At 50.7% G+C, this 12,065-nt stretch overlaps 1 protein-coding gene across 2 annotated transcripts in view; it reads right to left on the bottom strand.

Annotated features, from left to right (window-relative positions):
* The window catches only part of GRIK5 (glutamate ionotropic receptor kainate type subunit 5), a 50,218-nt gene that overhangs the window by 23,165 nt on the left and 14,988 nt on the right, over positions 1–12,065 (bottom strand). For both annotated transcript variants that reach the window (XM_067020412.1, XM_059045304.2), the window contains exons 10-12: positions 11,645–11,749; positions 11,410–11,517; positions 240–443 (exon numbers count right to left, since the gene is read on the bottom strand). In XM_067020412.1, the coding sequence (XP_066876513.1) occupies positions 240–443; positions 11,410–11,517; positions 11,645–11,749 (417 nt within the window). The remainder of the gene's footprint in view (positions 1–239; positions 444–11,409; positions 11,518–11,644; positions 11,750–12,065) is intronic.

Below are 12,065 nucleotides of genomic sequence, written 5' to 3' on the forward strand. Positions count from 1 at the left end.
TGCACCGACTAAGCCAAGGTGGCGTGAGGGAAGCATTTGAAAGCAGAACACGGGAAGGGGTGCATCGCCCTTCTTCCCCACTGTGCCCGCCCCATGGTGCTCATCAGCCACAGGGACACAGCGCACCATCGGCTCCTGTCCCTTGTATGCACCAGGCTGGTTCTGAGACACCGTTGGCTGCCCTCCCGCCCTTGCTCACCCGACCCACGGCCCCTTCCTCAGCCCCAGCCCCGCCGTACCCGGTTGATGAGCTCGCCGACCATGCCCGTCCAGGAGCCGTTGGGCTCGGGCGCCCCGTACAGCCCGTCCTCCACCAACCGCAGGCGGTAGCGGAAGCGCAACAGCTCGGCCAGCTCCCGCAGCATGTCCACGCAGAAGCCCTCAAAGCGTTCGTTCCCCGACAGGGCCTGGAAGTTGGGCCGGCGCATGACGTACGGGTTCTCCTGGGGAAGCAGGAGAGAAAGGGGGTGGGGTCAGAGACTAGAGCATCTGGGGGCTGGGTCTTGGGTCCCAGGGCTCAGGCTGCAGCCAGATCAGGAACCTGCCCGCAGAGTGGAGATGACGGAGTCCTTGCCTTCATCCCCTGCTTACAAATGCTCAGTCGGCGGCGGGGGGTGGGGCGGGGGTGGGTGGGGGTATGTAAATTAGGAGGCTGGGATTAACATATACACACTGCTGTATATAAAATAGATAACCAACAAGGGCCTACTGTATGGCGCAGGGAACTCTACTCATATTTTGTAATAAGCTATAAGGGAAAAGAATCTGAAGAAGAATATATGTATATATACATACATATATATGTATAACCTGAAACAACACTGTAAATCAACTGTACTTCAATTTAAAAACTAAAACTAAAAATAACTTCCAAAACAAAAACAAATATTCAGAGCCAGGGAAAAAGCACAGGGACCCTGCCAGGCCCTAGCAGATCGCAGGAAACTGGTTTGATCTCCACCAGACAAACTCGTCTCAAGCTCACGTGGCTACAAGGGAGGCAGGTAACTTGAGTGAATCAGACTGGATGGAGATCATGCCAAACTTTCAAACTTTTGGCTAAAACCCGCAGTAAGATATATATTTTACTTGTAATCCAATCATACACATATGTCTATGTGCTCACAGTTGCACACATGTAACTAGACTTAGTTCCACAAAGCAGTCCTTTCCCTTACGACTATGGCAGAATAGCCTGCTATTTTCCGTCCTGCTCTACTTCATTTTTCTACACAACCAATAACGACCCATTAAACTGACTTCATGAGCCACCAAGGGATCAAAGAGGATCTGCCCCACCAGGATTTAGCTCTAGCCCAGTGCTGCCACAAGGGAAGCAGGCCTGAGATGCCAGATGGTCCAATGTCAAGAGAATTTGGAAACCCAGGTTGTTTGGTAAAATCTCTTGATTTTAAAGGTTAGCAACAGTTCAAATTCTAATACCAATTTTTTTTTTAATGCTTTGCAGGTTAAACAAACACCTGACAGTTTGCAATCTCTGGCCTACAGCTGTTTTGCTATGTTGATGCCTATTTCTGAGGGGTTTGAGCAAACTTTACCGACCCTTTTTGTGTCAAATAAGGACAAAAGCAGAGAGAATATTCCAAGTGCTAGTAAGACGAGGCATATGAAGATGATGGTAACGAAAGGGATATTTATCTTACATAGTTACTGTCTAAATGGTTGTTTGTACAATGTCACTTTGGATTTAGGAATTAAAGGAGTTAGGACTTTGGAATCAGCCAGAAGGGCTTTGGCAATAATATCCATATGGTTACCATGTGGATTGAACACCTGCGAAGTACCAGCCCCTGTGCTGCGTGCGTTCTCTAGATTTTATCAATTTAATTCCTCACAGTGGGAATTCCCTGGTGGTCCAGGGGCTAGGACTCCATGCTTTCACTGCCGAGGGTGCAGGTTCACTCCCTGGTGGGAGAACTAAGATCCTGCAAGCTGTGTGGTGTAGCCATTTAAAAAAAAAAAAAAAAATTCCTCACAGTGACCTTACATGGGAGGTATCCTTAGACTCACTTTACACATGTGGAAACTGAGGCTCACAGAGGTCAAGTGACCTCTGGCACCTCTCATTCATTCAGCACAAAATTACTGAGCTCCGAGGTAGATGCCCAGTATTTTGCAGCTCCTCCCGTCAAGAGATAGAGCGGATTTCTCCAATCCTTGGGTCTGAGTGGCCCTCGAGACTTGCTTTGGACAACAGAATGCGTTGGAAGTAGTGCTGTGTGACTCTCAGAGCCTGGGCCCTCAGAGTGATCTCTTGGGACCCCAGTGTAAAGAAGCCCAGGCCAAGGACTACCCCGGTAGTCCAGTGGTTAAGAATCCTCCTTCCAGCGCAGGGGACACGGGTTTGATCCCTGGTCGGGGAACTAAGATCCCACATGCCGCGGGGCAACTAAGCCTTCGCACTGCAACTACTGAGCCTGAGCTCTCTGGAGCCCATGCGCCACAACGAAAGATCCCGTATGCCGCAACTAAGACCCAACACGGCCAAATAAATAAATTATTTTTTTTTTTTAAAAAGGGGAGCTTCCCTGGTGGCGCAGTGGTTGAGAGTCCGCCTGCCGATGTGGGGGACATGGGTTCGTGCCCCGGTCCGGGAAGATCCCACATGCCGCGGAGTGGCTGGGCCCGTGAGCCATGGCCGCTGAGGCTGCTGTGCTCCGCAACGGGAGAGGCCACAACAGTGAGAGGCCCTCGTACCACAAAAATAAATAAATAAATAAATAAAAATTTAAAAAAATAAAAAATAAAAAAAAGGGAAGCCCAGGCCAGCCTGCTGAAGGATGAGGGAGAATGAGTGAACCGAGATGTGCCAGCCAACAGCCCAGCCTAGACACCATCTGAATGCAACCACAGTGAGCTCAGCAGAACTGCTTAGTTGGCCCACAGAACTGTGAGAAATAATAATTGTTATTGTTGGAAGCCTCCAGGGTTTGGGGCGGTTTGTTATGCAGTGATAGGTACTGTAAGGTACCTATAGACTAGATTCCAGGACCCCAACAAAGTCCCAGAGCTGAGGGGAGATGGGATGGAGGGAAGTCAGTGCTTTTCTCTCTCTCCCAAGCCACATTTTCAAATCCAAAACTGTGGAACCGGGAGTAGGAATTAGATAATACTAATAATAGCAGCAGCAGCTAGCATTTCTTGTGGGCTTGCTGTGTGACAGCTATTCTGTCAGCGTAGGAGGTCAGTATTATTACCTCTATTTGAGAGATGAGGACACAGGTCCCAAGAAGTGAAGTAGTGAGTGGCTGAGATGGACAAGTCAGGCTGAGGCCAAAGCTCTGCTCTTAAGCCCTATGCCAGACTAAACAAGAGCAGACCTGGGAGAAGCTAGACACAGAGATGGGGCGGGGGTGGCGGGGCCTGGCCGGGTATCAAAGCTAGAGAATCAGAAATCAGGAATTCTCTAGACAAACCCCCAGTGTTAGAGCTGGAAGGCGCTCATACAGTCCTCTTGATGTACACAGGAGGAAACCGAAGTTCAGAGAGGTCAGGGGTTTTGCCCAAGGTCACACAGCTGAAGCAGGGCAGTAGGAAGGGGAGACTGGGCAGAGCTGGGATTCAAAATCCAGTTGCTGTGCTCTCCAAAGCCCTTGTTCCTTCCACCAGGCCAAGCTGATCTTCAAATTCAAGACTGAGGCACCTGGGTTGTGGATTTGGGTTCGAGGCCTCAGGATCAGGTGGGAGCTGATAGAGCCAAAAACAGGGACTGAGGCCTGTGAACAGAACTCAAGGTCAGAAAACAATGATCTAGCACTCAACCTGCAGCCCCAGACCATCAGATCCAAGGGTTTTAAGAAGCCTCTAATCCAAGGTTTTCAGATTTCTTCAAAAAGAATCTTCCGCAGGGGCTTCCCTGGTGGCACAGTGGTTGAGAGTCTGCCTGCTGATGCAGGGGATGCGGGTTCGTGCCCCGGTCCGGGAGGATCCCACATGCCGCGGAGCGGCTGGGTCCGTGAGCCATGGCTGCTGAGCCTGCGCGTCTGGAGCCTGTGCTCTGCAATGGGAGAGGCCACAACAGCGAGAGGACCGCGTACCGCAAAAAAAAAAAAAAAAAAAAAAGAATCTTCTGCAGAAGCCCAGCATTGCTAAGTCTGATTCTAAGACCTCATCCTACGAATGGCTATGCACCTGTACACAAAAATGTAGGTCCAGGAGAATCATGACAGCATTTCTTGTATCAGGAACAAAGACTGAAACAGCCTAATTTGGAACAGGTTAAAAAGATTATTGATGTCATCAAAGAATCCCAGGCAACTACTAAAATAACAAGTCCTATAAGATATATTCAGAGGAAAAAAACAAGCTACAGAACAACGTGTACAATATGCTATCCTTTGTGAAGGAAAAAGTGGGTATGGGCTTGTACATGCTGAGACATATCTGGGAGGATGGGGAAAAAATGGGGAACTGGAGAGGGAAGGGGACGGATTTTTTCACTCCTCCCCTCCGCACACGCTTTGAATTCTATTTAGTGTGGAATTAAACTGAATGTTACTTAATTCTATTTAATTAACTTCTGTCCCACCCCCAGTTTAAAATTTTAATATTAAAATATTTTTAGGGCTCCCCTGGTGGCGCAGTGGTTGAGAGTCCGCCTGCCGATTCAGGGGACGCGGGTTCGTGCCCTGGTCCGGGAAGATCCCACATGCCGTGGAGCGGCTGGGCCCGTGAGCCATGGCCACTGAGCCTGCGCGTCTGGAGCCTGTGCTCCACAACAGGAGAGGCCACAACAGTGAGAGGCCCGCGTACCGCAAAAAAAAAAAAAAAATTAAAAAAATTTAGAGATGATATTTAAATGCATATATGGAAATGTAAAAGATCAAAAGAACCAAAGCAATCCTAAAGAAGAACATGAAAACTGAAGGATTTACCCTACTGGGTATTAAGACAATTTAAAACTGTGGTGTTATGAAAGAATGCTCAACATCATTAATCATTAGAGAAATGTAAATCAAAACTACAATGAGATATCACCTCACACCGGTCAGAATGGCCATCATCAAAAAATCTAGAAACAATAAATGCTGGAGAGGGTGTGGAGAAAAGGGAACCCTCTTGCACTGTTGGTGGGAATGCAAATTGATACAGCCACTATGGAGAACAGTACGGAGGTTCCTTAAAAAACTACAAATAGAATTACCATACGACCCAGCAATCCCACTACTGGGCATATACCCTGAGAAAACCATAATTCAAAAAGAGTCATGTACCACAATGTTCATTGCAGCTCTATTTACAATAGCCAGGACATGGAAGCAACCTAAGGGTCCATCAACAGATGAATGGATAAAGAAGATGTGGCACATATATACAATGGAATATTACTCAGCCATAAAAAGAAACTAAATTGAGTTATTTGTAGTGAGGTGGATGGACCTAGAGTCTGTCATACAGAGTGAAGTAAGTCAGAAGGAGAAAAACAAATACCGTATGCTAACACATATATATGGAATCCAAGAAAAAAAAAAGGTCATGAAGAACCTAGGGGTAAGATGGGAATAAAGACAGATGTACTAGAGAATGGACTTGAGGATATGGGGAGGGGGAAGGGTAAGCTGTGACAAAGTGAGAGAGTGGCATGGACATATATACACTACCAAACGTAAAATAGATAGCTAGTGGGAAGCAGCCGCATAGTACAGGGAGATCAGCTCAGCACTTTGTGACCACCTAGAGGGGTGGGATAGGGAGGGTGGGAGGGAGGGAGACGCAAGAGGGAAGAGATATGGGAACATATGTATATGTATAACTGATTCACTTTGTTAGAAAGCAGAAACTAACACAACAAATGTAAAACAATTATACTCCAATGAAGATGTTAAAAATAAATAAATAAAATAAAATAAAACTGTGGTGTTTAAGACAATGTGGTATTAGAGCAAAGACAGAAAAACAGACAATAAAATGGAGTCTGGAAACCCACACACAAATGGATACTTGATTTATGACAAGGGTAAGACTGTGCTGAAGGGGGAAAGAATAAACATTTTAATAAATGGTGCCATTCAATAAAACATCCATATGGAAAAAATGTATTCTGATCCCCCCTACCTCACATAATACATAAAAATCTATTCTAGGTGGATTGTAGATCTAAATGTAAAAGGCAAAATTATTACGTTTTTAAGAAACATATAGGAGACTAGCTTTATGAACCTGGGGTAAGCAGAGAATTCTTTTTTTTGGCCGTGCTGCGTGGCATGTTGGATCTCAGTTCCCCGACCACGGATCAAACCCATGCCCTCTGCCATGGAAACATGGGGTCTTAACCACAGGACCGCCAGGGAAATCCCAAGAATTCTTAAATTCTAAAAGCATTAACTGGACTTCCCTGGTGGTGCAGTGGTTAAGAATCCACCTGCCAATGCAGGGGACACGGGTTCCAGCCCTGGTCTGGGAAGATCTCAGATTTCATGGAGCAACTAAGCCCGTGCACCGCAACTACTGAGCCCACTCACCACAACTACTGAAGCCCACACGCTCTAGGGCTCGTGCTCTGCAACAAGAGAAGCCACCACAATGAGAAGCCCGCGCACCGCAATGAAGAGTAAGCCCCCGCTTGCCACAACTAGAGAAAGCCCGCGTGCAGCAACGAAGACCCAACGCAGCCAAAAATAAATAAATAAGTAAGTAAATAAGTAAGTAGGTAAATAAATAAAAGCATTAACCGTAAAGTGGGGAGAAAAGGATAAAATGGACTTTAGAAAAATTAAAAATCTTTTCATCAAAAGATACCACTGGGGGGACTTCCCTGGTGGTCCGGTGACTAAGACTCTGCGCTCCCAATGCAGGGGGCCCGGATTCAATCCCTGCTCAGGGAACTAGATCCCACATGCTGCAAATAAGAGCTCACAAGCTGCAACTAAAGATCCCTCACGCCGCAATGAAGATCCTGCACTTGGCAACGAAGATCCCGCATGCCGCAACTAAGACCTGGTGCGGCCAAATAAATAAATAAATATTTTTTTTTTAAAAAAAGACACCATCGAGGGGAATTCGCTGGCCATCCACTGGTTAAGACTCCTCCTTTCACTGCTGAGGGCTCAGGTTCAATCTCTGGTCGGGGAACTAAGATCCCACAAGCTGCACAGCACAGCCAAAAAAAAAATACCACCAAGAGTGAAAAGGCAAGCCACAAAGTGGGAGAAGTTCTCTGCAATGCATATTCCAACAAAGAACTTATATTCAGAACATATAAATAGATTACAAATCAATAAAAAGGTCAGATATTCCAATTTTCTAAAAATAGAGAAAGATTTGAGCAGGGACTTCCCAAAAGAAGGTTCCAAATAGGCAATAAATGAAAAAGTGGTCACCTTCCACGGTCGTTAAGGAAATGTAAGTTAAAACTACAATAGGTTCGGCACCTTCCTATACTCAGCACCGGCAAAACTAAGGAGCAACTGGAATTCTCCTTCACACACTGCCAGTGGGAATGGGGAGTGGTACCACCACTTTGGAAAATGCTTTGGCAAGTATCTACCGAGGCTGGAAAACTCCAGCAATTCCACTCCTGCAAATACACTCGACAGAAATGCCTATACATGTTCACCGAAAGGCGTGTGGTAGGGCGTTCACAGCAGGACTATTCACAATAGCAAAAGAACTAGAAACAACTCCAATGCGTGTCAATTTGGTGGGTAAGTAAATCACGGTTCGTTCATATAACAGGACATATAACGAGACTATTTGCAGCAACGTGGGTGAATCTCACAAACACGTGTTGCACACAAGAAGGCAGACGAGAGAGAGAACATAGAATACGATGCCATTTATGTGAAGTTCAAAGCAGGCAAAGCTAACCTGGGGGGCGGTTAGAGACCAGAGGGGCATACGGAGAGCTGGGGGTGGGAGAACTGGTCCCACAGGTGTGTTCAGTTATTGCAAATTCAGTGAGTGGTACACTTACGATCTGTGCAAGTTTCTGTATGCATGTCACACTTCTATAAGAATCCCTTGAAACTAAGAAATGTTAAACTAGGGTGGGTTCTAGAACATTCCTCACAAGCTGCTTGCCTGGACCCTTTTATGAAGCCAGGACCCAATTCCATATCCAAGACTTCCTGGAGGGCAGTTTAAAGGACCCCGATCTAGTTTACCCCCTTCAGTTTATTATGAATATTTTAGTTGCCTCATTTTACAGGAGGAAGCTGAGGACAGAGAGAAGAGACCCACCCAGGTCACAAAGTGTACAGACGGCAGAGCCAGGCCTAGAACGCAGAAGCGACGGCTTGGAAAGAAGCAAAAATCGACGTGGTGTGGCGCAACGCAGAAGCACGTGGGCTCTGCCATCCTCTAGTTGCGCGATTCACGTCACCTAACCCTCCTGCGCCTTAGTTTTGTCTGAAAATCGGAGTTCACAACGGTACCTGCCTCAGGGCTGCCATGAACGCCGAGTAACACCAGCAAAGAGCTCAGCATGCAACTCAAAGACTCTGGCCATGATGATTGCTATTCTTTACTTTTTTTGGCCCAATTACGCGGCTTTTGGGATCTTAGTTCCCCAACCGGGGACTGAACCCCGGCCCTCGACAGTGAAAGAAAGCGCAGAGTCCTAACCACTGGACAGCCAGGGAATTCCCGACTGCTATTCTTACTGATGATGCCAGATGGGGAGAGAAAAGGGATTCACATGTGCTCAGCACATCTTCCCAGCAGGGAAGGACACTGCCAGGGGGGCCTGCTGATCTCATGCCATCCTCCCACAGCCCTTCAAGGTGGAACTATTAGACCCATTTTACAGATGAAGGTATGGAGCCTACAGAGTTGGATGATCTGAGGTCCAGGCAAAGCCAGGAATGCAAGTGAGGTCTGTCTGACCCCAGAGGCACCAAAGAGCAAGACGAGATGTCACAGCTTGATGAAGGGAGAACCTCTCTGGGAGGGGGCAGGGCCTGGGGCTTGGGGAAGGGCCCTGCAAAGCCTCATCCCCTGGGGCCTCTCCTGCACCCCCAGCTTCCCTGAGGGACCTCTCTTGGTCTTGGCACCAGCCCGCCCTCGCTCAGCTCCAGATGTGTGGGCACCACCCAGGGACAGCCCCAGCCTCCACCCCACCGAGGACCCCCTTCTGCTCCCTCCCCCAGCCCAGCCCATCAACATCCCACATCAGATCCCCTCCCTCCCCACAGCCCCAGACAGCTCAGGCCTCATCCTCCCCAACCTGAGGCGTCTCTCTCTCCTGCAGCCTCCCTCAGGGCCCCGCTTTTCTGACACCCAGATCTGGCCCTGCCCCTTCCTGCTTAATGGTCTCTAACGACCAGGATAAGCGTAACTAAGTTCTCCAAAGACCCTTCCCCACCTCTGTCACAGCACTCACCACCCCTCCATGTTTGCTAGGTGCCAGGCACCACCCCAGGCCCAAGGGACAGAGCAGAGAATAAGACAAGCCTGAAGGTTTCTTGTCCCCGGCACCCAGGTTGACTCACGTCTGAATCCCCAAGTGCCTGGAGCAGGCCCAGCCCAGAAACACAGGTCTGAAAACGTTACTGAACGAATGGGCAGGTCCGCCTGTGCACACTGAGGCCGCTGCCTCCGCATCCGATCTGGCAAACACTTCCCGAGGCCCCTGCTCCTGTGGTTCCTGCTGCCTGGAAGGCCAGGCCCCTCCTTCTCTGTGCACCCAACTCCTACACAGCTTCTAAAGCCCTGTCTAACACCACCTCCTCTGTGAAGCCTTCTTCAGGCCTTGGAAGGCTGAGGCAGCCCCTCCTTTCTGTGGGGGTCCCTTATCACCCTGTGTGGAAATGATTGTCTCCATGAGACAGAGATTCCCCCCCCTGCAGGGCCGCTCAAGGATAGGGAGACCACAGGACCACCTGGGACTCATTCCTCCGCCTCCGGAATGATACGTGTGAGGTCTGGCACAGGGCAGCTTCAGTAAATATTTGTGGAATGAATGAGCAAATGAATGACTCCATCAAGAGAAGAATGAAGGTCAGGAAGAGGGCAACACTGGCTCAGGGGCCCTGGGGAGAACGAGAGACAAGTGTGGGAAAAGACTGGAAGCCCCCCGGGGTCACAGCTCTGCTCTCCTGATGTCCCTGCCCTGACCTCTGCCCCTGCTCCCCACCGAGAACCCCAGGAAGCCTCTGGGGTTGACTCCACGCCCACACGTGCAGAGGCGCTCCTTCTCCCAGCCAGCCTGGCCTGGTCCTCAGGGCCCCAGAGTGAGACTGTTACGAAGTGTTTGGTTTCCCATCTGTAAGCCATCTGGCCCTCCCCCCGGAGGAGGTCCACATTAGGTCAGGAGCTCCCTAGGGACAAAGGAAATAGCTCTGTGACGCGCTGCTTTAGGGGGCCTCCGACGTGCTGAGGAACCTGTGTAATCCTCTCAACCTCAGCGTCCACAGCTATCAGCCGGCCCACCTCACAGTTACTGAGGGGCTTCCCCCAGACAACAGATGCCAGCGGGCCAGGGACCCAGCTGCTACGAAACCCAGCTGCCGGAGGCAGCCTCCTGCTTCCCAGGTCCTGTGCGTCTCCCCTCCCTGGCCTCCTGGCAGGAAGCAGCAGGGTGCAGGGGAGAGGGCAGGGGCTCCGAGCATGTCACTCAGCTCCAGCAGGGACTCGCCCTGTGACCTGTTTCCTTACCTTCAAAAGGAGGAAGATAGGACAAACCTCACCGACTAGCTGAGAGGTTTGATGACACCTGCAAGGGCCTAGCACAGTGCCTGGTGCAGAACAGGTGCTCCATATATCGCTGACACACGAAGGCACCTCGGTCTCTGGTCTGGTAAAATGCAGGAGTGACACCCCAGGGGCTACAGGACCATCTCCATGGCTGGTGCTCAGGAAGGAGAGGACTGGACATTCAGAGCACAGTGATTAAGACTCGGGCTCTGGAGACTCAGAGACGTGGCATCTATCCTGGCTATGCCTTATAAGAGACATGGCATTCGTCCTGGCTATGCCTTATACTTGCTGTGTGACCTGGGCAAGTCGCTTGACCTCTCTGAGCCTCTTCAAGGTGGATATTAAATAAGTTGGCATGTGTCAACACACTCGGCGGGCAAATGCGACAAAGCGACTGCTCTAGCAATGGTGATTTACAGGGGCCCACCCTGGGCCAGGCGCCGCGAGAGGCGCCCCGCCTGTACCGCCTCGTGGGATCCTCACGATGCCATCTCTGCCGTGCATCGGCAGGCTGGCGGCACCCAGGGCTGGACCTGGCTCTGATGGCAGAGTCTGCGCCCGCCGCTGCTCCAGCAGCAATTAGGTTGGTGACGTTGCGGCCACAACCAGGAGTTGTTGGGCGCCTGGGTCATGTCCCCACTGGTCTGTGTGCTGTGCCAGCCCAGGCATCCCTCCTCCTCAGTAGGACTGGCCTGGGGCGCCGCTCAGGAAAGGCACCTTCATCTACCGCCTGTCCCCACAAGGGCCACTCACCAGGATGGTCGTAACCACCAGCGTCTTATTGGCCAGTGTCTGCGACAGGTTGATGTCCAGGGTGGTGGCGTTCATCGCCAGGGTCCGGTTGGAGTACCACACCCCGATCTGAGGCAGAGAGGGCACTGTCAGCACAAGCCCTGCCTGCGGGTGCCTCAGCCCTGTGGGCCCCGCCCCGCCCCGCCCCGGCCCTCAGCCCCATCCAGGCTCCAGCATCGGTCCTGGGGATCCTCACCTCACGGTGGCCCTGCCGAGACTTCTCCAGGATGCGCAGGGTGTAGTTGGTCCTCTGCCCTTTGCTGTTGAACTCGACCCGCCCAGTCAGCCCGTCATACTCTACCTAGCAGGGCGGGAGGAGGGCAGAGGGGAGGGTGGCCGGGGCCCAGAGGGGAAGAGACAGAGATGGAGGAGACGAGACAGAGGGAGAGGGACCAGGAAGGACCACAGGTAAACGAGTAAGACGACATGCCAGCAAGCGAGGGAAGGAACAAAGAAGCGGGGCAAGAGCAGTGCAGACAAGCAGAGGAAGGCCAGGAGAGGAGAGACAGACGGGAGAGTGAGGCCCAGGGAGAGCAGGAGGCGGGGTTGGAGGTGGGGGGACAGGGCGGGGGGGCCGCGGGGTGGACACAGTGAGCACCCCCCCCGGGAGGCAGGCT

The sequence above is a fragment of the Kogia breviceps genome, chromosome 18 (genome assembly GCF_026419965.1).
Source record: "Kogia breviceps isolate mKogBre1 chromosome 18, mKogBre1 haplotype 1, whole genome shotgun sequence".
NCBI classification, from domain to species: Eukaryota; Metazoa; Chordata; class Mammalia; order Artiodactyla; family Physeteridae; genus Kogia; species Kogia breviceps.